The 25136-nt window shown below is 44.2% G+C and overlaps 2 protein-coding genes across 4 annotated transcripts in view; one reads left to right on the top strand and one right to left on the bottom strand.

Moving 5' to 3' along the window:
- The window catches only part of RFTN2 (raftlin family member 2), a 39994-nt gene extending 32378 nt beyond the window's left edge, over positions 1-7616 (top strand). For both annotated transcript variants that reach the window (XM_040604930.1, XM_040604931.1), the window contains exon 10: positions 90-7616. In XM_040604930.1, coding sequence (XP_040460864.1) covers positions 90-359 — 270 coding nt within the window. In that variant the 3' untranslated portion in view covers positions 360-7616. The remainder of the gene's footprint in view (positions 1-89) is intronic.
- Positions 7617-7933: 317 nt separating this feature from the next.
- Positions 7934-25104, bottom strand: LOC121093098 (MOB-like protein phocein). Of its 2 annotated transcripts, XM_040604932.1 has the most exons (8): positions 16198-16332; positions 14481-14543; positions 13884-13984; positions 12258-12300; positions 11915-12001; positions 10200-10279; positions 9267-9378; positions 7934-8331 (listed from the first exon to the last, which is right to left on the bottom strand). In XM_040604932.1, exons 1-8 carry the CDS (start codon positions 16255-16257, stop codon positions 8200-8202), a joined length of 678 nt encoding a protein of 225 aa, XP_040460866.1. In that variant the 5' UTR covers positions 16258-16332; the 3' UTR covers positions 7934-8199. The 2 variants fall into 2 exon arrangements, with proteins under 2 accessions (XP_040460866.1, XP_040460867.1); XM_040604933.1 differs by lacking the exons at positions 7934-8331; positions 9267-9378; positions 10200-10279; ... (3 more) ...; positions 14481-14543; positions 16198-16332 and adding exons at positions 21485-21842; positions 22409-22498; positions 23745-23909; positions 24974-25104.
- Positions 25105-25136: the final 32 nt, after the last annotated feature.

Raw genomic sequence — 25136 nt, 5'->3', positions numbered from 1 at the left:
TTAGTGCATGACTCATTGTAAAGTGCTTGGCTTCCCTCCTGCCCCCCTCCCCAAACAAGCTAATGTTCAAACATCCTCTTTTATTTCAGAGGAAATCCTTAAGACAAGTTACTGGGGAGGAAAAAGGCAAAGTCTGCAGCAGAAGTGTTGGATTAGACACAGCTACCTCTTGCCCTGTAGAAACTGGACAACCATCTGATGAGTTTCACCTCGCTCCTTCTAAACAATGTTGGATCAAGGAGGGATCCTCCCAGTATGGAGGCTTTCCAGGATTCAGTAGCAGTGATGGAGTATTAAGGGAACTGGATGATGGACAATTTGATCAGGAAGATGGAGTCACTCAGGTCACATGTATGTGATAACGTAAGTAACTGTATCAGATGGACATGTACATAATTCACTTTAAAAAAATCAAAAACAACAAAAAAATCCCAACCCAACATACTACTTCAAATGCATTGGTATAATCCTATTACTTTTCCCAGACTCCTTTTGGTTTTTTGTCTGTTTCTTTGTTGTGTTAATCCTACTGTAGTAATAATACTACTGCAAAATAATTTGGTTTTCTGTCTCTCTTTAATAGAGTAACTACGTGACTGGGTGCTCTGCTAACTTGTTAATGCTTTTGACAAGCAAGGAAGCAAATGCTGCAAAACAGTGACAGTTTGAATTGTGTGAGAGAGAAAAGAAAGAGGATGTGTTTAGTATATTCCACAAGCTGGAGGAGTGTTGTATTTGTTTTTTTAAGGGTGTTGTAAATACTGGTGGGGAAAATGAACTGTCTGGTTGTTGTTAAGTTTTAATGTAACTTTCACTTTACTTGCCTTGCATGAGTTCAAAAGCCTAAAGAAATTAAGTCTTACGCTAGAGTGTTTAGGCTGTGTTCAGACCTGGCACATACAGAAAACCTCTGGAGGCTGTAGGCAGACACTTACTCCTGTAATATAACATCACGTATGCAGGTTTTACCGGCGTTCCTTGTACATCTAAGCCAAAAGCTATCTGAGCATATAGCTTGTATAATGATGTATTCATAATTTACTTACAAGTGGAAATTAAGAACCACCCACCCCCTGAAAGATAACTTGCAGTTTCTGAAGAAGTAGTTTGAGAAGCTCACTAAAGCAGCATTGACAGCAGTGTGCACAGTGATGCTGATAATGCAGAGGAGGAAGGAGGCTAAACTTACTAGGCAATATTAGATCATAGACTATACACAAATATGCTGATGTATATATAAAAAATTTATCAGCTGAATGTATGTCACACTGGGTGAGGTGTGCATCAAACACATGCATCAAACACCAGAAGGAATGTTCAGAGGACGAAGTTGCTGAGTTTCCATCCTCACCGTGGGGAGGAGCTCCTTGCATTAAGGGAGGTTGACACTGGCAGGGCTCTGTGGGCAGAGGCATGAACAGGAATTATTTTTACGCTGCTGTCTTGAAATTGCATTTTACAGAGGAGTTGAATAAAAATGCATCTCCAGAAGGTAAATGTGATGATAACTAAAAACTCCATCTTTCAGTTAGTTTTGGAAGCAAAAGATGGAAAATAGTTCGGTCAAAATGAGCAGTCGGAACAGAACTGAGCAGATGTATTCACAACACTTCTCTCGGTGTTTGCAGTGCAGCACGTGCATCGCCCAGGGATTTTGGTGCCTCTGTGTGTGTGCTTTACATTTAAGTACAGCACCCCACTCCCCTGGTGGGGTATCCCAGCAGCTGCCGTGGGAGCCTCCTTGTCCACAGTGGCAGCTGCTGGCACCAAAGGCAGTGGGCAAATTAGTACAGTGACAGGAATGCCAGTAATGTGACTGCAAACAAGCACCCCAGGAGATGACCAGGACAGTGGAAGTCAGACTGTGATCTTGGTGGCAGGGAGCTGTGCAGAAAGAAGGCTGGCAAAAGCTGCTTATTTCAGTAGCCAAAAAGTAACTCATGAAAGGAAAAGAAGAGTTACACTTGCTAGGATAAGCAAAAGTAGTACAAAGCCTTAGTGGTATTTCAGTTTATTTTTACAAGGCAGGGGAAACCCTTTCTACTTGCATGGGTGTCATAGTGGGAGCTTGAAACGATTATTGCTTTGGAGCTGCATCCCAGTTTCATTATGAAATTGTAGGCAGGCTTGTTTGGTTTTTTCACTTTGGAAGAGCAGCTCTAACAACTGTTTGTGGCAGGTTTGGAGTTGCTTTTTTAAAAAAAAATCATCTATAGCCCTGGAGCTGGAAACATTCTTTCAGCTTGGTTTTCCTATTGCACATTTTGAAAAGGGCAGCTTCCATTTTCTCAATTGAATTTTTCAAGAAAAATGCTGGCAGCCTGGCAGGATAGTTCTGCATTGTGACTGTTCTAAGAGCCAAGTACAGCCGGTAGGGCAGGAGGAGGACCGTGCACACTGCGGGGAGCGATGAGGGCGCAGAAGTACGCTGGGATAGCACGCATGGTAAGAAATCCACTCTTGACAAGGCTTCTCTCCCTGCTTTCCCACCAGCATCTCAAGGTCACGGATGTGGGGCACAAACCTCGCGTTCATTCCTTATCTGGGGGGGCATCACATGGAGGAGGATCGCCCCACTAATGGCAGGGTGCTGGACTGGGTGGTGCCTCACACAGCAGTCTCCTCCATGGAAAAAAATATGAAGATACACATGACATCTGTCTCTGGCAGAAAGCCAAGTAACTCTAGCAGATTAAAAATGGGGTAACAGCTGGTCTTGTGCAACTTGGAATATGTTGCTCTACTTGAAGTATTTGTCATGACTTATCCAGAACTCGTGCGTGTGTGTGTGTGTGTGTAATTTTAACTACTGGTGATCCTCCATACAAGTCAAACTTGTAAAACCAGCAAAAATTCTTCAAAATCCCCTAGCAATTCTAAATATTCCAAGTTAAAGCTCTCAAAGTACAACAAAGAAATGACCTTTTGTAAAGAAGTATCCCTGCGTAAGATGGTTAACAGTAGAGAATCCTAAACCAAAACTGTACTACAACTGTTTAAATAAGGTACAATGTATAAATTAATAAATTGAATGCAGTTAATCTTTCTAGAATACATTTATTGAATAAAATTTATTGAATAAAAAGCATCATTTAACTTTTAACTGAGATATTTTTATATCAGCTGTTGAGAATACAGAAAATTCAAATAAATCAGTACCTTCTCTTAAAAGAACTTTTCCCCTTACAGTTAGTGGGATGTACACAAGGGAGATTCTGATTTGAAACAAGGGTAGAAACTGAGCGTGCTTTGGTTGTCTGGTACGTTCTGGAATATGCCCAGTTTTAGCAAAAAAGGCTTTTCTTCTTGAAGTGAAATATTCCTTTTCAGTAGCCCAGTTTTAACTGTGCTTCAGTCCTTCCTCAAATCTCACAGGTATTGACTGTGCTGCAAACCTCTGAATTTCTTCCTGCTCTCTTTAATTCAGTGTAAATATGCTAAACCGTTTGTTCTGAACCTGCTCAGTGATTCCTGTGTAGTTAAGGACAGCTGGGTTTTTTTAATGCCATTTGTTTCACAGTATGTACAGTTACCTCTGCTGTAGAAACTTTAACCTTAGATTGTCTTCCTAGCTCTCTGTTGTCTTTCACCTCACAGGGCTACATTTAGGCTCTGTATTGGAAAAAAACAAACAAAATATAATTCTTCACCTGGGGAAAAAAGGTCAACCTGCTGGGAGCCAAGATAGAGATCTGTAAAGCCAGTGGCATGGAGAGGGTAGCAAAGGAATAACTTCCTTAGCATTTGATAGAGGAACTCGAGGGAATCATGGCAGCAGTGAGCAGCAGGTTTGAAATGAGGCACGGCAGCTGTTTGGCTAATCGTAGAACTCCTTGCTGCAGGGTGCTGTGTATAAAACTACATGCATTTAAAAGATGACTGAAAAATTCCCAAAAGGAAAGAAAGCATTGCCCTATTCTCTCTGAAAGCCACTGAACCGGGAGCTGCTGTTGGAGACTGGGAAAGCTGGTCTGACTGACTGTGTGCTTGTCCTGTTCTTGAGGTTGCACTAAGCACCAGTGCTTCATCCCTGGTGGGCAGGTAGCTCAGAGCGTTCCCTGCTGCAAGGCTTTCTTTCCAAAATCGGGGAGAGTAAGTTGCTTGCTCAGCCTGTGTGAAGAGTGTGCAGGAATTACCTGACTTCATGCACTAGCTGAACACAGAATAAGCCACCCATCTTCCTGGGGCTTGAGTGCTGAAACAGAAAAATAATTGAAAATGGTTCTGAAATAATGGGAAAATCTTCTATTTTGTTTTTTGTAGTTAAAAATTCTGAAAGCAAACTTTTTCTTCCTTGGAAAAGTGAAAAAGGGGAGGGTGCCTCTTCGGTATAGGGGATTCTCATTCAGGCTACTTGTTTCATCACCTGGTCTTACACAAACGATAGCATTCAGGTATGCCTTCAGTAGTGTTGTGACCAGCACCATCCATCAATTAAACTAAGTTTGTAAATCAGAAGAGGTGTCAGAAAGTTACTCTGGCAAGACTTCTTTGTATGCTCCTATTACATATGTGTACATATATACACATACTGTTCAGTTTTTATTTTACCAGAACATATTTTACATACTCATCTTTTTATTAAAAGAATTGCAAGTCAGACTTAAGCATGGATGCATTCCCTGACCAAAAAAAGTAAGTACACTTATTTATTCAATCACAGGGCTTCCGTGAGGAGCCTGTGGTCTGAAATGTAATGGCAAAGTCCCTTACCTGTACGTGACTGCAACTCTTAAAAAGAGCAGAGAGAGCAACCAGTGCTGGTTGTGAACATCTGCAAGACTGTTTATGCTTTCTGATGCTTTAATTTGTGTGGAGAGGAATTACTTTTCTAGTGTTTACAAGCAGGAAGAAAAAATCAGCTGTAAAAACACTGTTGTGCCTTGCTTGGAATTGTCAGAACACTTTATTTACATACCTGGTCCACTGCAATAAACTGCTGCTTAGCTTCTGTGTTTCTGGCTGATAAAATACTATTTTCTTTCTGTAAAGCCAAGATCTTTTCTATAGTTCTGGTAGGAGGCTTCTCACCATTAAAAGTACTTACCAAATCAGCTACCAGTTTCTTTATTACATTTGTCTCACACTGGCATTACATGCGTTAGACCAAGGTATACCTTTCCTTCAGCTAGAGTTACTTTTCTGCAGTGTTGTCTGTACGTCCATACACTCAGGAGGGAAAGCTTCTTAAGGCTTACAGCCACCTACGAGAAGCTGATCAGGTTTTCCTTGTTCTTAGTATGTTAACCTTCTGAAGGTAAAAAGGGCAGGCTGCTGTCTTGACAATTCCCTATGGCTTAATTTAGAGAACAGCGTTAGTTAGGATTCAGGGATTTTTTTTTTTTCAAAGCCCAATTCCTGTATTAGAATTTAGATGACTGGAATGAATTAAAGCATATTCCTGACCTCCAGTAAGCATAACCTGAAAGAGACAAAGTGGTTCAGAGAAACTGGTCTGCTGAAATGTTCTGATCTGCTTAAGCAGATAAACTGACAACACGTGAGAGAACTGAAATCTTGAAACTAGCAAAATCACTGTGGCTGACTTGCTGCAAGACAATGCTAAGCCAAACATCAGGAAAGACCTCAGTGACTAAGGAAAAAGCCATTTGAAAGTTACTCTTTGCTTACAATACAGCCTTGCATCTGTGATGTGCTGTCATAATGTGCTTATTTTGGTACCTGGAGCGTCCTCTTCCAGCTCTCCCTTACTACTTCTCTTAATTGTAGAACCAGCATTTTGTGATTCGAGAGATGTATAAATTCGAAGTCTGACTTCAAGACACTAATGAGTATTCTACTTTTGAAAGAAAAAATACAACTTCTTCAGCACACCTTGTAGCAGAGATGGGAGAGCACCGAACATTCTGTTGGAAGTACACAGTTGCCTGCATTCTTGGACAAGATGAAAAATGAGAATAACTTGCCAAAATATAGCGGTATGGATAAAGAAACAGTTTAATTTTATCCTTTTTTTTTTTTTTTACAATATAGTTCAAAGACAGTCTCAGTTTCCCTATTATGTAGAGTCTAAATTAAACCTGTTAATATTTATTAGACAAATCAATGGTTTGCTTAGGCTAACTGAAGTTTTATGGTACCATTCAGGCACATGTGTGTACACAGTACTCATGTAAACAACAGCAAGGGAAAATACAAGCAGTGTTTCACTTAGGCCTTATATAATCAGCTTAGTATATAGCAAGTCAGCTTTACAGTGCAAATCTGAATGAGAATAAACAGGATCAAAACTTCCCGAGTTTTGTTTTGAAGTGAAACTCTTAAAGCATAAGAGGAAGAAAAGAGGTTTAAAATTTTAATGCAGTCCTGAGCACCACATCACTTTCTTCAATTTTGTAGAGGAAATGTAATTAGCAACACCAGTTACATGGGTTTGCCTGTCTCAGCCAGTCACCGTGGCCAATACGAGCATGCAGAGTAACTGTACAGAACCACACCTGGGATGGCTCTACAGCCGGCTGGAACAAAACTAAATACATTTTACTACCTCGCGAATACAGTCCTCCTACCTGCAGTACAAACTTCGAGATACCTATCAAAATCAAGTAATCTGGTCTATACAAGGCAAGTTACAGCTAACTGTATAGACAGTGACTAAAGCTACTTTCACTCGGACAACATCTCATGCAATTACCCTGCTGACAATTAAATACAGTGATAAACAGGAGACAAAAGGGGCTGCTGAAGAATACAGCTGTTGAAGTACTTAAGCTTAGTCTATTTTCTCATTGTTTAAATTCCCTTTACATCCAGGTGGTACAGTTGCTTGAGGTGTGCTTGATTCATATAAAGAAAAATAGAATTTAAGGCATGTTCAGTATATTACGACAAAAGACTTATTAAAAATAGGTGGACTCCCTCCTCCTTTCCAAGTAAGTATAACATAGAAAACAAAGTGTAGATTACCAAAAGCAGCTGAGTTAGCCCATTCTGACCTGCTTAAAGAAATAAAGAGGGCCCCTGGCAACCTCAGAGAGAAACAACCAGCTAATTCTCAAACAGCTAGGCAAAAGTCATTTAGCATAAGAACCCTGCTAGTGCTTTCAGACCCTGCATTCATGTATGCTTAGCTGTACATCTGCTATATTAATCTCCAAAACATTTAATTCTATCATTCCAGACATAACACAATTAAGCAGCACTCATGGAAATTGTCAGTTATTGCAAATCTGCAAACACAACTTGACCTAAACATTTGATAGGGAACAGAAGCATGAATCCACATCTGTCAAAGAATGTAATTCAGGTGGACCAGGAAAAACAAATGAAGGTATGCTGAAAACACAATTAACTCTTGCAATTTCAGGTACTCAGAAGGCTGTTACTATGAATACAAGCAAAGACCATGCTAGTGTGTTATGTAGTGTAACATGAATATTTATGAGGTATAATCTGTAAGCAGTTGCTATAAATATGCACAGGTATAAGCCATCGACTTTTCTGCCACAGTTGTTGTTTAGAGAAGTTGCAGACTGGAGAACAGCAGAAGACAGTGCAGAACCTGTCCCCTGCTGTACACAAACCTCCACTGTTAACAAAAAAAAAAAAAAGTCCAGAAAGTATGTTAGATGTATATCAAGAATATATATGTCCAATAGCATACTGAAATTATCCTTTCCGTATTACTAATACTATAGATCCTATTAGTATTTGGATATACGCATACAGGAATGTGCACATCCAAAAGTAAATCTTCAAAGCCATCTTAAAAAAATAAAAGCTAAATTAGGAATAAGCTACACTGCAAGAAGATTCCTGAAGAATTATATATTTAAGGTGATAATCTTTGAACTAAGACTTAATATAGCTACTGCATTAAAAAATGGCTTGCTGTGCAATCTTAATCTCACTTTTTTCCCCACCCAATCAGACACCTCTTCAGGATTGTGATTCAATGATTGTTTAGCAGCAATTTTAGAGAACTGTAAATTCTTTTATTAACAGGCATTATAAACAGATACTACTACTTTTATTTAAAAACCATGAGTGCCACATTGATGAATATACAGCTCATGAATAACTTAAAAAGTATTTCCCATATTAAAAGGCAATGCACACAGCATACAAAAAGTATACTAAACAAAGCTATGAGGATACGTGATTGAAGTGTCTAAAATGGTATATACAGTACATAATTAATGTTTAGATTCAGTACAGACTTCTGTACTGCCATTCCCATCATGCCTCGCTCTCCCCTGACACTGAATTTTGCACTTCTTCCTCCAAAATTGGTACAATCAGGTTATCCTTGGACATCAGATTATACTTCATCACAAACTTAGTGAACCGGTGACACAAGAAAGTTTCATTCTGGAGATGAAAAAAGGGGAAAAAACAATATATGCAGAAGGAATATTTCAGACAATTGAGGAGAACACACTAAAAAAACACCTGCTTATATGTAATTGCCTCCTTAGATTTACAAGCCTTAGAAGTAGTAACACTTAAATAGCAAATTTATATTACTACTTTTAAATTGTTACTGCTTGCTATTAGTTTACTGTAATTAACAAAAAACCCTGCTGACTTTCAGGCTTAAGTCACAGCTCAATTCAGCAGCACTTAGACAAGAGTATGTTCAAGTAGCAGTGCAGTCCTGATCCACCCTCCCAAAGACAGGTTTAAGGTATGTGAACCTCCTCCTACACACACCATCCCCAGCAGCACGGGGCACAGCCATCCCGCAGCTGTTCCAGCAGCCTTCACTGGGAATCGGCAAAGGTTTCCTCTTACATCCAGCTCTAGCCCCTGTCTCCTTTCCATCTAGTACTTTCTACTTTTCCATTAAAAAAAAAGTTGGAAGTTACTGGAGGCACACAAGCTGCCACCAGTTACTCTCTCTGTGGTTTTACTGTTATAATTCCTTAGCTGTTTTGTAACACATGCAAACAGGAAATCATATATGTAAGCTGTACAAACTGCACCAAGTGCATGAATGCATTCAGGAATCTGTAGAACAAGACAAATTTGAGCTGTCTGTACAAGATCTCTCAAATTCTGGCCTTTTATCCAATTAGAAGGGAAACCTTAGCTGGGTAAACTTTATATAATAATTTTCATTAACATATATGTATGTGTAATGCAACACAGCATTTCAGTTATTATAAAACTAATTACTATAATCAATACTTTTGTTTGAATGCGAATCTTCTGGCAGGACTAAAAGAAAACGTGTAATACGACTGTGTCACAGCTATAACGTCCGTAAACGCCCTTCTTTCAAGATGTAATTTGAAACTACTTACTTCATATTCATCAAATATCTGCCGGTGATGAAAATAAGCGTGTGAAAATATTCTGTAAATCCTTCGGCACACGGATCCTAATTTGGCTACAGAGGATTCCTTTATGCTAACCCTGTAAGCACCAGGAGGAAGGTTACAAAACAGGTCTACTGGAATGACTACTGAGATACATGCTGGTATGAATTCTCATTTTTACATTATATAACTGCACACAAAATTTAGACTTAAGTGTTGCGGATACCTATGTCTGCATTTGCTTATTTTTGGAAGGAAAATAAAAACGTTGGTGCACACTCCACATTTTACAGTCATACTCTGGCTGCAAAAAAAATTGTGCCTGTAGTTAAACTTCATCAGTTATTCTGGTAATGGCTGGATTTCTGGTTTCTAGCATTGACGGGCAAAGGGAGAAAGACTTCCAGTTGTACCTCCTCGCCAACACTGGCTTCCTAGAGAAGCACAATTTTGACTTCTCCAATCAAAAATAGGTTTCCGTGACCCGATATGTGCGCTGCCCATTAAGTACACTGAGTCTTCTGTGGTCACTGATGTCCCACAGTAGACTGGTGTTGGCTTCTGGAGGCTTTCGGTGCCATACTGTTTTAAGTCCTTCGAGTCACTGCATCCCTCTGAAAGCCAATCTGTTATTTAGGTTGATACTACTCCAATGGAAGCCCCATAACACACACAGATATTAGTAAAACAGTTTCCACCTAAAAAGCACCCGTCAGCTCCAGTAAATGGCAAACTATTCGAACAGGTAGGAATTCTTCCTTAGCTTAGAAGTGACAGTAGGTCTACCAACAAGTGACACATGCGGGACTGCTGGTATTTTCAGCCGCAGTCCATGAAAAACGCATTTATGCCTTTTGGTGTGCTTTGTAAGTGTTTAGGTGCCACTTTTTCCCTCCTCCCAAGTGAACGCGTTTTTACCTGCTAGGGAAATATTTATTGCTATTCAGAAGACATGCAGCTCCATCAAGCGTGTGTCTGGTGTAGTCTATAGCAGGACACTACAAAAATAAGACAGTTAGCACACGTTACGAGTGCATGCATGCATAAACATAGTCATAAAACTTGTTTCAAGAGAAACATTTTAATTATGGTTCCTGGTGCTTTTAACCTCACTGATCATTTTTATTCCCAGAAGTTTCACATAGCTTCTCTGAAGGTCTAACTACGTTTCCTCCTTAAGTGAGCCATTTCTTTTCCCTGTTTCACAACCCATGTAAATTGTTTCAAGAAAAAAGTTACTATGGAAATGTGATTATGCATGAGTAGTGAATTCTATGCATCATCTCCTTAAGTAAAGCTGTATTAGAAGAATACATACTGCAAGTACACTGAAAGACAATCACTACCTCATCGTTCATTTGTTTCCCACACAGTCCAGACACCAGACATTTTCTTTCACAGCCTAAACTGGTAACACATTATCAAAAAAAATGTAACCAAAACAAAAAAAAAAAGCCCCAAACCTGAGCATATCAGTGTTTTTTTTACCTTGTCAAAGAAAACCAGAATCATTAGTGTAGCTAAATGGCAAGCTAAGTCCTGGCTCTAGGATCAAGTACAGAGAGAGGAGAAGGAAAAAAGTAAGGGTGAGCCCAGACAGACTGAGAGAACAGGAGCGTCTGTCCCTCTTCCGTTCCCCAGTTTCAGGAAGATGACTTCTCAGTTGTACATTTTTATCAGCAGTCCAAGGTTGCATCACCCCCTATCCGGCTATTAGCTGATAGCTATTATCAACATGGAAAACGGCAGCTGAATGATGTGTGCTCAGAGATGAAAAGCAGCCTGCAATTCTCCGGTGTAGCTGGGTAAATAGACTTACTACATGCCAAGATACCGAGTGGGGATGAGGGTTAAAGGAGGGAGTGGGAAAAAAAGTTGGCCTGCAGAGGTAAATCAAAGCATCTCAGAAATTTGGAAAAAAAAAAAAAGCTTACAGAAAAGCTTACAAGACAAAAAAAGCAAGGTTAAGGAGAACCAATACTTTTTTGTAGAAGGTGAAATGCAAAAATATGACAGACTGCACTACTGCCATAACCAATAGCAACAGAGAAAGACCTTCTGAAGGCAATAAAAAAAAAAGTATTATCAAGTGGTTCAACAGGAGATCTGAACAAAGTTTGAAGTAATTGGACACTCAGAGAGACAAGCTACGGCCATGCTGATAACCCGCTCAACGTAAAGTACTTTTATGACTCCGCTGCCTTTTAGGAGTAACTGCCCTAAGAATGCGCACATGCAGGCGCCTTCAGACTGTCAGGCTTACATGCCTAGTGCTACGGATCAAGGCCAGAGTTTGAAAAGGACAGCCTATTCTCAGCATGTACTCTTCTTTCAATTAAACAAAGACCTTTTTCCATTGAGTTTCAGGCTGTCTCAACACAAATTAAGAGAGAAAGAGAGGGGAATGTGCGAAGTCTCTAACAGTGCGGTAAGAAGCAGTTCCTTCATGCCTCATCCCATTCTTCTGCAAACTACTACAGAACAGGACAGAAGGAAACCTCAAGTGATACTCCTAACCCACGTAAGCGCTCAGTTTGAGTAAGCCACCAGATATAGTGGTCTCCCCATGCACATACGAACCGTGAAAGAAAACCCTCCATCAGTGGGGTCAGTTTTCCAAAATGCATCCGTACCTCTTTGGGAGTTTTATGAGCGGCACAAAGAAAAATCCATTGTTCAGTTGCTGTCATCTGAGTACATGTGTCTGGGTGGCATTCACTCTGTTAAAACAATTGTTCAGTTATAAAAACCACCCAACAGCAAAAATGAGCTGAGCTTTTCAAAGCACTTTCTTGCCATGTCCCCCACCAAAAAAGTTTATTTGCCAGAAGTCTTTAAAACCCTAGAAAGCTCTTACTGCAAACCACTGCTTAAGTCTATGTGTATAAATTTAGAGGAAAGCTCCGTAAAGTTTGCATCTTACCATACAAAAGCCCCCTCCCTGATACAATATAAAAATATCAAGAAAAGAATTACCTGAAGCTTGACAGCTAGTCCATTGAGCTCAAGGCAGAATTGTCTGAAAAATTTTCAACAGCAGCATCAAAATCAACATTTTGTTTTCCCAGTGGAAACATCTAATGAACAACAACGTTATACATTCTAATCTTCTTCACAGATCTCTTAATGTTTTTGGAAATTATTCTTGTAAAGTGGAAAAAATACATCAGAACATGAAACAAATTGTACTTAAAAAAATGCCATCGAATAATTTTCAGCTGATGTCACACGTGAAAAGGCAACAGGCTAGGAATTAACACGCTATAAAAGGGCTACAAATTGAGAGAAACAGAATTCACACGAGCATGTTTTTTCCTACTCGGCAAAACAATTATGAATTAATTCTTACCTGACAGTAGAGGCTGAGCTTAACAAATAATTTTGTGGAAGCATTTAAGACACTGAATTTGTTATGGAAGAAAGTGCTAGTTCACAAATAAAGATTAAAAAAAAAAATAATCAAGTTTTAAATTCATACAGCTGGATCATTCCATCCTTCCAAGATACAATTCCTCCAGATCAACTGAGTGGCTGAAGTCCCACCACAGATCATTAACAGAATGATCTTCTAGATCTTCTAGAAATACTGCTTTCACCAGAATATACCTGAAAGTGCATTCTTTAACTTAGGAGAATTCACCCCTCTGTCCTGTAAGAAAATCTGAATAATTTTTCCAAAAAAATGACAGGTATTTAGTGACAAGTCATTTCGGTGAATCTACAGTGATTTTCGGTGTGTGAAAGGACAGGGGAAATTCTTAAAATGTGTCCTTTGTAACTGTAGGTATACACTTCCTTTTCTGAGGACTCCCTATGTCTTACTTGAACTATTCCAGGCCAGAGGAGAGAAAAAGAAAACATGAGGTAAGAAGTCAAGCTATATAAATCTAGGAGTAACTTAGAACCATTCTTATTCCTGAAAGTGTATTCGATAAAGTTAGAAGACACCTTAAAAGGAAAAAAAAACCCCCAATAATCAGGACATAAGGATACTAAAGTAATACCAGGAAAAAAGGATTACTACATATGTATTAACAGGGTGTAAAGCTACACTAAAACTGAAGGAGACTTTCAGGCACAAACTGCCTAGCCAAAATGTATTTATTTTACCACATAAAACAAACAGAGAAGGAGAAAAAAAGGTTTGAGTTTCCTTACAACCAGAAAAGGAACTGCAAGACATAGGTACTCTTGCTTTCCCAGCTAAAGCCTACTTTCTTGCAAGTTTCAGAAAAAGCACTGGGAGCATCTGGGAATCACATTCCCAATTAACAGAGAGGAAGAACTGATGATACTAGGAGAAAGTGCTATGGAAACTCACAACCATATTTTCATATTCAAAGCATGCTAGTACAGCTTTTGAAGTGAGGTACATTTTCTTAAAAAACATCCAGAACACTAGATCAGAGTGCATCATAATGCTTTAGAAAGAGCAAGGTATTCATTATTTTCAGAATTCCTAAGTATAAAAATATTCAATAGTAGAAATATCAAGTTCTATTTAAGTTACTTCTGATCTGTCATATTCAGAAGACTCACTACTACTGTCGATGAACAACACATAGAATCGGGACACTACGTTGACAAAACATGGATTCTTACCTTAAATGTTCGTACTTCCATACACCTTCATCCTGGCCTTCAGGAGGTTCAAGGATCTTATCGATGTTGGAACAGTCTGCCCTTATGTTTTGCTGAATGTACTAGGAGAGGGGGAAGAAGTTAAATCTAGATCTTCTTGTTAATTATTGTAAGAGTATATTTAGGACATGCGATCTTTGAGGGACTTACTTTTTCTCTTTACTTAAGAAGTTATTGACAGACTAAAACGTTAGAGTAGATGGGCAGGGTAAAAAAAAAAAAATGGTACAAAAAGTACCAGATCTGCAAAAAGCCTTTCCTTAAATAGAAAAGGTGAAAGAATAGGTAAATTTTACAGCTTTTGTACAACATCCATCTCCAAACAAAAGAACCCCAACAGGAACCCCCACCATTTTCTTAAATCTAATTTGCTTAAACCAGACATGGGAATTCTAGCTATTTCTGCATACACAATTAATAATTATGTGCTTATGAAATGCACTCCTGTGCAGCAACATTCTGAGCAGATCAATAGCATGTTGTGTTGCCCGTTTTTTCACCACAATACATAACTGAGAAACTGAACTTATTAACAGGATTTCACATAAGGAAGAATACCTGCTGAACAGCCAGCGTACTATCCATTTCTTCAAAGGATTCATCAGGCCAATTGTAGAAATCCTGTTAAATGAAGTTTAAAACCAATTTAACAAAAATAGAGGGGGAGGAAGAAAAGCGAGCAGTCTACAATAAGCTTGAACACACAGGAAAATAGATGTGGTTTATACAATTCCAGGAAGCTACATCTTAACAGAAGCAACACACAATCTTGGCAAGAGCAGGGTGAAACAGGACTTAACGTGCCTAATGTTACAATCCTATCTTAAAAGTTCTGTGTGACTACACAATAAACGTTGTCTCTCCCCTACATCTTGCTGTAACACCTATGTAGCCTGTGGGGTTTAAATGAAGTATTTGCATACAGTGCCCATTTCACATGTTAGACCATGTAAGAATGGGGAAGAAAAGAGGTCTGTAGAGCGTAGTATTATGCAACAGTTATAAAGCCAAAAATCCCAGTATATCCCAGTAGGTGTATACGCACCACTGGAAAAGTCTTCTCTAAACTGAGACAAGCTACGCAGTGTTGGCCTGACTTGGCGCTACGTTCTCTCTCATAACTGGGTGGCTGGTGGCTCTGCTAACCCACCGTGTTCAATACTGTTAACGCTAACACCCTCCTGAAGCTTCACCTCAGATCCAGCTGTACTTCAGCGTTCTGCAGCAGTTTGCATCTGCTGCAATTACAATGGTCCCAGACACACGCGTTTTCTTACTCTGCATTTTTCACACCTAGAACTCGGTGCTACTCCCTCTTATTATCCGGCAGTGCTGCGCACCAGCCTCCCACAGCCATCCTAGTAGAGGCAATGACTCAGTGAACACGTTCCAGCTGTGCAGCTTTGCAATCTGTTCTTGGGAGAACACAGTCATCGCTCAGAAAGTATCCAGAGTGCACATCCAGTGCTGAGGTATCATTAAGTAATTGTATTCACATACTGGGTAGCTATATCAGTGTCATCCAAAATTAAAAGTTAAATACAGCCACGAGAGAAATGGTATGATTGCGAAAGGCTTCAGCCTAGATGAACTTTATAATTTAACTACATCTAGGTGTGTGTCCAGCTTGCAGTTTTTCAGAATACCCCAACTATGTCAGAGGCGGACAGCGTTCTATCTCCTTCACACATCCTCCGCGACAGAAGGAGCCGGGGCTGTGCGGGACCCTCGCCCCGTGCGCGGCCAGGTGAGCAGCGCCGTGCCCCGCAGGGGAGCCCGGCCCGCACGACTGCTCGCAGACGGCCGCCCCCCGGGGTCCCCCGAGGCACCGGGCCCCCGGCGAGGCGGCGGGGCCTGGCACTGCCTCCCCGTGCAGACCGGGGGCTGCCGCTGCCGAGCCCCCAGCCGGGGCCCGCCCGTGCGGCCCCGCCCGCCCCTGCCCGGCCATCACAGCCGCGACTCCAGCGACAGGCCGCGAGCGGCGGCCCCGCCGGCGGCCAGGCCCAGCTGCCCTCGGCCCCCCCGCCCCCGCGCCCCGGCCGGGCCCCTCAGCGCCCCGCGGGGAGAGCGGGCGGCCGGGCCCGGCCTCGCCCCGGGGAACAAAGCCGTACCCCGCCGGGCCGGGCCCGGCGCCGCCGGGCAGCGCTGGGCCCCGCCAGGCCCGGCCAGGCCCGCGGGGAGACCCAGACGGGCACCCGGGCCCGGAGCCTGGGCGGCGGCGCTGCCCGTCCCCCCACCACAGCCGGCCACGGCCCGCGGCGCCTCGCCGCCTCACCTGGGCCTTGGTGCCCGGCCTGTTCCGCCTCAGCACTGCCGTCCCCTCCGCCATGACCATAGTGACAGCGGCGCCAGGACCCGGATGCGGCAGCGCCGGGCGGGGCCGGAGCGGGGGGCGGGGCGGGGCGGCCGCGGCGGCGCCTCTCGCGAGAGCAGCCGGCGGCACTGGCGGACGGGGCCTTCCCGCCCCGCCCCGGCACGAGGCGGCCCCCTGACCCCGGCCCCGCCCCTCGCCCCGGCACGTGCTGGTCCTTCTTCTGGCCGCGGGGGTGCGCGAGAAACCCTGCCCGTGCGGCCGCTGCGGGACGGCCGGCTCCTTCCCGCTCTCCCCCTCTGAGGCAGCTGCCTCCCTCCGTCCCCCTCTCTAGGGCAGCCGCCTCTCTGTGTCCCAGCTCCCCCCGAGCTGCTTCCAGGGCTTCCCTGCGAGCCTCGAGGGACAGCACCCACAGGTGCCCCCGGCAGGCGGGGACGGCTTTCATGGTGGCCGTTTGCCCAGGTTGCTCGGTCCCCGCCGGGACGCGTGAGCTGCACGGTGCGGGCGGTGTCATGGCGCCGGGGCTGGAGCAGTGTGTGGTGGCTGGGTTTGTGAGGTGAAGCCTCCAGAGAAGGAGCTGGCTGGCTGCTGAGGAAAATACGTGCTTCAGACGGCAGCCCGTTCCATCGGTGTCCCTCTGTCAGCACCTGGCTGCGTGTGCTCTCCTCCACGGTCAGTCCTCGCTCTGCGCCAGTCTCTGTGCAATGCAACCCAGTCAATATTTTGTACGATACGCTATTCTGTACAAAACAATTATTTTGTATGGTATAAACCATAAGGGTGTGATTTTAAATATTTGAAGTCCTATATTATATAATCATACATAGTTGTTACTGCTGAGAATGATGAATAAAAAACCCCAAACAACAGTGACTTGGGGCAAAATGCTTCAAAGTCGACACGAAGCCTTTCTAGGTCCTCGGGGGCAGGACAGACAGGCTTGCACAGAGGTCACGGACTGCTCTGCTAATGGAAAACAGTTCACTTGGGTTTTAAGGCTTACCAAGCTGGGTGTTACATGTGTTGGCTGTATTTGGCAAGAAAACATTAAAAAGGCACCTTTAGCTTATAGCTGGCTGGTAAATAGGTCCCTGTTACAAGCAAGTAGACATTTTGGAACACTGGAGCGGCTCATGTTATTTCTGTAGGATTAGGAAGAAGAAAATTATTCGGGAGCTGCCCTGTTTCCAGGCACTAGATGGTCACAAGGAGTACAGAGTAAGGGTGAATTGCTTCTGTCTGTAAGCAAGAACGATAGAGCAACAAGGCAGAGCCAAGATGCCTCCTTGTATACAGTCAATCAATAAATGGCTGCAGTTGTGTGTTGTTTCCTGAAAAGTGGAGACAGCTGGTACCTGATGCTGCCCCTACCCCCCACTGCATTACAGAGTGAATGCTACGTGTGGTGTCCCTGCCCCTGACTCAGTTCATTTCAATTGTCACTCAAGACAATACCATGTGCTTCTCCATATTAAAACCTCTTCCATCTACCCAATGAGTTTAGAGTACCTGAAACATTTCTGGATCAAAAACATTGAAAAGTCTCTAATCAGGTTTTCCCATCCAAAGGCAAAGTGCATTTTGAATACTTATTTTGCCTGGCCAGTGCTATGACCAGGATCCTGCCTTGTTCTGGAGCCAGGTTAGAGCTGAAAGCTGGACAAAGTGTGAGTAACAGGGTCATCTCCTGCCCCAGCACACGCACCCAGCTAACCAGCAGGTTATATTGACAGCGGCAGCTCTGTTCCCGTTAGGCTGTAACACAGGGGTGGCATTCCTGACTTCAGGCACCTGAGTTCAGTTTGCATTAGTTACTTTTTTACTCCCGGTCAGCATTCCTGCCCCAGAGATGTTAGCTATTCCAGTCATGTGGCAAAACTCAGCACTTCTTGGCAGTTTGCGTAAGAAACCCTGAAAAGGTTAATAACACTGGGCAAAAATGGTGCATTAGAACGAAGGGTACAAATCTCCTAGTACCTCATTAGATCAGCTGTAATCCAACATTAGTTTTTTTATGAGATTGATACTGTAACTAGCCAATCCCAAGGTAAAAGAAATTGTAGCTGTTTAAGTCCTTGAAAATTCAGCAGCTTGTTTGGGCTTTGTTGTTTTTTTCTTTTTTTATCATCATATTCAAGGTTTAGCTGGTATCTAAGGCACAGAAGAGTCAGGGATTTGATATTTACATTTGTCCCTGACTTTTGTTTCATGGACATCTTGCTTCTCAAATGAAAATAAATCTGGCTGTGAAGAAATACCTCTCGGGGAGAGCTATGTTAGTTCAGTCTGCAACTGCCTCATGGATTTGCAGAAAAAGGAAAGAAATCTGCAGTGTTTCTGTAGACTCTCCTGTTGCCCCTGATAATTAACCCTGCATTCTCAGAAGCCACTCATTTTTTTTTTTTGTTTTCTTGGATATTGAGTTGTTTTTAAACAAAATCTGATCAACAGTAATTTCATTTTTTGGTTTTCACCTGGTCCTCATTGTCTTATGGCTTTCAAGAGTGAAAAATGGAATATTTGGCCAAAATCTTATTGACTGTTCTTGTGCTGTGTGGGGCCTGGCCTTCCTTTCTTCTCTACTAGTGTGTAAAAAGCTTCATCCTTTTCTTGCTACAGCAGGATGACATAACCAGGACAATAAAGGTTTTCTGAAAGCAGTATAGCTGCTGCTAGCGGACGCTGTTCTGAAATGTTAAGAAAGGAAAGTAGCAAAATTACGTGGAGTTCATCTTGTTTCCTCATGATTCAGACAGCCTGAGGAAAGGCTGGGAAGGACTGTATCTCCCCCCGCCCAAAAAAGCAGGGAGGGCAATATGTAACATTTTTGCTGAAATTGAAGCTTCGGAATAGTCAAGAAAACCGTGGAATAAAGAAATCTAAATTCCTATAGGAATGACACAGCAAAGAAAGAGCATTTGTGATTGATTCAGTCCTTCTCTATAGAACCTGAGGGGTATGGAATTTGGCATGCTACCGTGGGCTAAGGAACAGCCACAGCAGATGGATCGCCTTGGCTTTGTAAGAGTTATCTTGTCCTTGCTTGCAGCGATAGCCTCATGGTGCAAGAAAAAAATGCAATCGATCCAGCAGGCAGATGTTCAAGCATGTCCTTCATTTGATTAGGGCTAGGAACGCGGGCATTTTTTCTCCATATCCGTAAATAACTTACTCCCGTGAAAGTTCTTAGGAAAATGTAACTTTTGTTTCTAATCAGTTATGTAAACACTAGTCGATAAAGCCGTGCTAAATATTTTATTAAATAATTAAATATGATATCAAGCTGCTGAAAATCTACTGGGGCTGAGAACATGGGATGAAGGTTGAGTTGCGGGGAGCAGGCTTGTGCGGCACGTGTTTGTGGCGGTGCTGGTGGGGAGCAGACTGGCACAGCCCTGCTGCCTCGGCCGAGGAGCGCGGCGCCTGGGGCTGAAGGCAAGTTGTGCAGGTATGAGCGGGTACCTGCTGCCCCTGGGTCACCCACCCTCAGATCGCACCCCGCCGACTGTAGCGGCTCCTCATAACCAAGAACTGCAAACGTCCTGAAATTCTTTGTGAAGTGGGGACCCGATGTAACTGATGCCTCTAAAAGACATCATGAAGGAAATGCTGACACGTTAGGCCCAAGCATTTCTCTGTTGGGAGTCGACTCCTACTGCATCCATTTCTCACTGAGATGGGGTCTAGTTCCCACAAGTAGTTTGTAGATATGTTACATACCTTCCTTTGGTATGTGCCTGCCCCAGAATAGCTACCTTATCAGGGAAGGCACAGGCGTCCTTGCTCTAGCGGGACATAATGCTTCTCAGCGAGTTTGTGTTTCATTACACAATCTATTGTCTTTCAAGATACTCGTAAGGTGGTAACCTTAAGTTTCAGCCACGAAGCGCGCTGCTGTAACTACCAAGGTAAAACTGCGCTAGGGCAGATTTCATGAAGTAGGCCTTTTCTAGTGAAAATTTTTTTTTAATTTAGCACATGGTTCGGTGGGACTTTAAAGCACCTGCACGGTGGTGACTTTTGCCAGCTTTGCCTACAGCTCCAAAGCAGGCGGGCGGTGAGCAGGCGGTGAGCAGCACGCCCCGCAGCCTCGGGGAGCAGACCTTACAGCCAAGACTGCCGAATGCAGCTCCCGGCGGAGTAGCTGGGTGGCAACTGGCATCTAGGTAGCACCTCTGTGCTGAAGTTCAGCTGCTGTGGGGAGGGACCCAGCAGTGCCCTGGCAGAAAGCAGTGTGTTTCACAGTACCTCAGAGCTGAAGTCCCCCCACTGCAGCTACTGGAGTTCTAAAAAAAGTTTTCCAGTAGACTTTTTTTTGTTGTCTCCAGCATAAGACTTACAGTGGATCTAGCAACATTGATTTTGTAACAGCTTGAATGGAATGAGAAAGAAGTACCATTTAACGACTGCCATTAAAAGTTTCATTAGCAGCAAGTACATACAGGTTCGTTTCACCTAAGACTACATCAAAACATTTTGAGGCAGCTTATGTTCTCAGACTGCACCAGATCAACGCATGCATACCAACTCCGAAAGCGCTAGGCACAGTGTATAAAGGGCAGTTTTGTGTACCCACGGTGTGAACCACCTCAAACCCTTTTCCAAGGCAAGATAGGGGTGGTTGGAAATGGGCAAATTTGGTTGCTTCAGCATCACCCAAGCAAGTATCTTGCCATTTAAGAATGTTGCATTAATGATAAAGGAAGTAAAATTTATCAAATCTGCCCTCTGCTGTTATGGTGCAGCTGGAGATCTGCCCTAAGATAGCGTAATAACCAGTAAAGAAATTTGCTTTTAAGATCAGCATCAGCCCCAGTTCTGCCCAACCAACTGCTGGTGTGGAAGTTACTTGTTTTGGCAAGATCCAGTGAGGGATATATCAGAACAAGATAATTGTTATCTGCTTCATCTGTGAACTGGATGATTTTGTTCTCACATGGGCATGGCAAGTACCAAGCTCCTTTTAGACTGCTGTGGGACAGGCTGTTTGTTAGTGTTCTGCCAAGGCAGAAGTTAAAAAACCCCATTGTGTTACCTTAAGATAAAAGTCCAGAGTGCAAGGGAACTAGCTGACGGTCCTGCTCATCCCCGCATCTGAGCGATTACCATTTTAAACTCATCTTCCAGCTTAATACAAGTTCAGGGAAAATTATTTATTACCGCAACTGCATCATTTCAGAGAGGTTAGTTCATTGCACAATTGAGACTCAGTTTCACTGAGCAATAGCAGAAACTGAGACGGAGGCGGAAGAGTTTTAGAAGTTTATTGTAAAGACCTTTACAACCTCAGTACAGAGATAAGGATATAAAATGGTGTGTTGTTTGGAATAATTAAGGCTGGGTGGTGGTCATCTGAATTTCACTGTTCAATGGAACTGAAGCAAGAGCAATCGTTTTCTGACTGTACATATTTTTATTTGCGTTCCATCATTACAGTGAGATCACCAGTTATTTCAGAGACTCAATGCCTGCTTATTATAAAATAAAAGACATTATTTACATGATGAAAGAAAAATTTCAGCATTTTAGTGGAATGGATGACTGGTACTGCAACAGGTTTAGTCCACGTATTTCCCAAGAATGTCACCATCTCTAAACAAGTAGTAGTCCTGCAAAAGAAAGAAAAAAGCCATACATCACTACCTGTCGTATCAGTTATTCTTTTCAGTTGTTTTGCAAATACTGCCTTGTTCTGAAGTCAGGGCTCCCGCTGTCAGAAGTGAGCTAACCAAGACCAGCTCTACATGTTGACTTCTTGAGAAGTCCCAAGATACCCTTTGGGAAAGCTACCACATGACTATTCTTAGTAGTAGGAAGTGCAGGAACTGTTACCATACAGTTCTGCAGGCTCTCCCTGTCAAAAGCAGGGATACCCCCCGTAACTGCAGCGCCTTGGGGGTTCCCTCTTAACATACGCTTGGCCTATGGAACCGCTTTGTCCGCCCAGCACAGGTCAGGCCAGAGGTTACCGTGGTTCCTTCCTTTTAAGCAGGGGTGGAAGCAGCAAGTACTACAGGTGCCAGAAGCCGGCTGGATTCAGCTGCTCCCATCCGAATACCAACAGCTGCGTTTCCTGCGTGCTGCTGACAGTATGACCTAGCTACAGTATTTAGCACCAGCAGTACGACACTGTGGGAACCCACTTCGTTTGCACTCACAGAGCTGGGAAACCTACCTTATCATCTAGTACAATCTTAGTGCCACCGTACTCCGGCAGCAAAACCTTTTCACCAACTTTTACACTCACGGGCTGAATCTCGCCATTCTGAAAGAAAAAAGAAATCCTTAGTTTTCCACAATATAGACAGATGTAACGCAATTCCTCCAAACTACCATCATCCACCCACATACAAAACATTCAGGAAATCACAATGACTCTGTACTTTCACCATGCAGTGAAACTAGAACATACAGGCTTACTAGGAAGAGAGAAGCACAGCAGCCAGTTCTCAAGCATGGGAGTCCTGCGACATTTAGGCAGTAGAACTACACTGATTTTCTAAATATAATTCATTTTCGTTTAGTTTCAAGTGTACATACAACAATGAGGTCTTTGCTTGATGTACCAAATAGGACTTCACATAAAGAAAAAAATACACCCAAGAAACCTGAGAAATTAAGTGAAAGACCATGAAACCCCCACGAGAAATGAAGGGAGCAAGCCCATTTCCACGTTCTGCAGCCAAGGCTAACTTCCCCAGGTGCCAGCTGGCAGCATCTTCCCACCTGTTATTCTGATCAACTTGGCACTGTTGCTGGCAAATCAGTTGTTTGGCAACACCTGATAAAGTTTAATTATATTTTTGCATTACAAATAGAATATTAACATGTTAGTCAAATATTAGCACCACTTCACAATATAAAGCTTTAACTATCAGATGCCGATGCGAAACAGCACGGTATGTATGGAGCAACTTATGGCAAAGAGACAGCCCAAGTCAGCAGACCCAAGTTGAAGTTTAACCTGTTTTCCAATACCAGTACTAACTGAACACTGCTTTGGTGGGGGAAAAAACCCTTCTGATGCCAAAAATCCCACAGCCGCTGGCACTTTTGTGAAAACTGTTATTTTTTTTATGATTCCAGGTACGTAGTCAACATGCAAAATTAACAAAAAAGTACTTAACGCTTATTTCTTTTGATTCCTGATTTTCTTTCCAGTAAGCCCTAATCCTTACAGACAATATTTCACACAGCATAAGGCAGTGACTGCCACATGCTGGGATTCCACCCTGCTCACAAGGCACAGAAAGTCAGGCACGTAATAGATTTAACAAAGGCGGCTGCCAGTCCTTCATGTTTCTGGCTGAGAACCAATGAACCAAGATCCCCCCCAAAACAGCAGAGCCAGTCTGGCGAACCTGAGGTTTCTTCCTCCTCTTTCGCCATCATCCATTTTTGTGAGCGGTCTCTACGGTTAGTTACACCTGCAGCCATCCCCTCCCTGTGGTATGCTCCAGCTACTGCCCTGTAACTAATCCTACCCAAATGGAATGCTGCAGGGCATTTACCTTTCCTCTGGCACCCGAGCCAACCGCTACCACTGTCGCTTGTAGCACCTTCCCTTGCGCTTTTTCTGGAATCATGATGCCTCCTTTGGTTACCGCCTCAGCTGCACATCTTTCAACCAGAACGCGATCAAAGAGGGGAAGAAATTTCCTGAATGCCTTTCCTGCCTGTGGAAGCAATCGTACATTGTAACAAGAGCAACGTTTCAAGGAAATTGCAATTAAAGAGTCAGAAACAACAACCAAAGAGATTTCTCTTTTGAAAGAAATTCATAGTTTGAGACAACTGCTGAGCATGTATTTTTAATAATAGCAAAGATATGCTACCTTTAATTGCATCAGAAATTGCTAAAGACACAAGCAGATGCGGGGCTCCGCTGACAGCACAGCCGCAGGAAGATGAGCTCCAGCTGGGGGTAATCCCCCAGCCAGGGCAGCCCCCTCCTCCGGCTGACCCGCTCCACCGACCGCCAATCCCCAGCCCTCAGTCACTCTAGCCCGGTGAGCACGACCGCTGCTTACAGGAGCTGGACGTACTCATTCATACCAGCCTTTTCATGACGATTAAGGGCCTCTTGGCACAGTGACGGTTTTATTCGTGGAGTGTTGTTTTACAGTCAAGCAGCAAAACGCTACCCGGGTGCCCAGTGTCAGGGGCCCTGCGCTCCCGGGCCGCGCCGCCACCTGCGCCGGCCCCCGCGGGCGGCTGCGGCCTCGCCAGGAACGCCCCGGGCACGGACCGCTAGGCGCGCTCCCGCGGCTGCGGCCTCCGCTGCCACGCCAGGGCGGGGGCGGCTGGTTCGGCCAGGCACCGGCGCCGTCACGGCCCGTTCCCCGCGCCCAGCGGGGGCCGGGCAGCAGCGCGCCTGGACCGGGAGCCAGGGGCACGGCGGGGCCGCAGGGAGCCCCCGCCTGGCACCCACCGCCAGCCGCGGGGCCGCGCCGCTCCCGCCACGGCGAGCGAGGCACACCACGGGGCTGCGGCCGCCGGGAAGCCCCAGGCGGCCCCTACGCTGCCCCGGTCCCGCCGCCCGCGTGACCTTGCGGCGGCACCGCGCACCCCGCGGGGCGGCCCCCGCTAACGCCGCGGGGCTGGTAGCATCTCACGGGGCGGCCGTAGGCGGTGGCGAACCAGGGCCGGCAATCTGACTGCCCACCCGCCTCCCCACCGTCCCCGTCCCGCCGAAGCTGGAGCGAGCCCGTTCGCGGCCGCCCGGCCCGCGGGTGCTCACCATGCTGCCGCCGCTCCCCGCCGCCGAGTGACCGGCCGCCGCGCACACGTGAGGAAGGTCACGGGTTGCGCATGCGCGCCCCGCGCCCCGCCCCCGAGAGGAGCCCGCCGCCCCTCCCCGCCCCCCCCCCGCGGCCCGTTCACGCTCGCTCGCGCCCGCCGCC

This window comes from Falco naumanni, chromosome 8 (genome assembly GCF_017639655.2).
Source record: "Falco naumanni isolate bFalNau1 chromosome 8, bFalNau1.pat, whole genome shotgun sequence".
Taxonomy (NCBI): domain Eukaryota; kingdom Metazoa; phylum Chordata; class Aves; order Falconiformes; family Falconidae; genus Falco; species Falco naumanni.
Note: the sequence above shows the minus strand (reverse complement) of the source record. Positions and strands in the feature narration are given on the sequence as shown.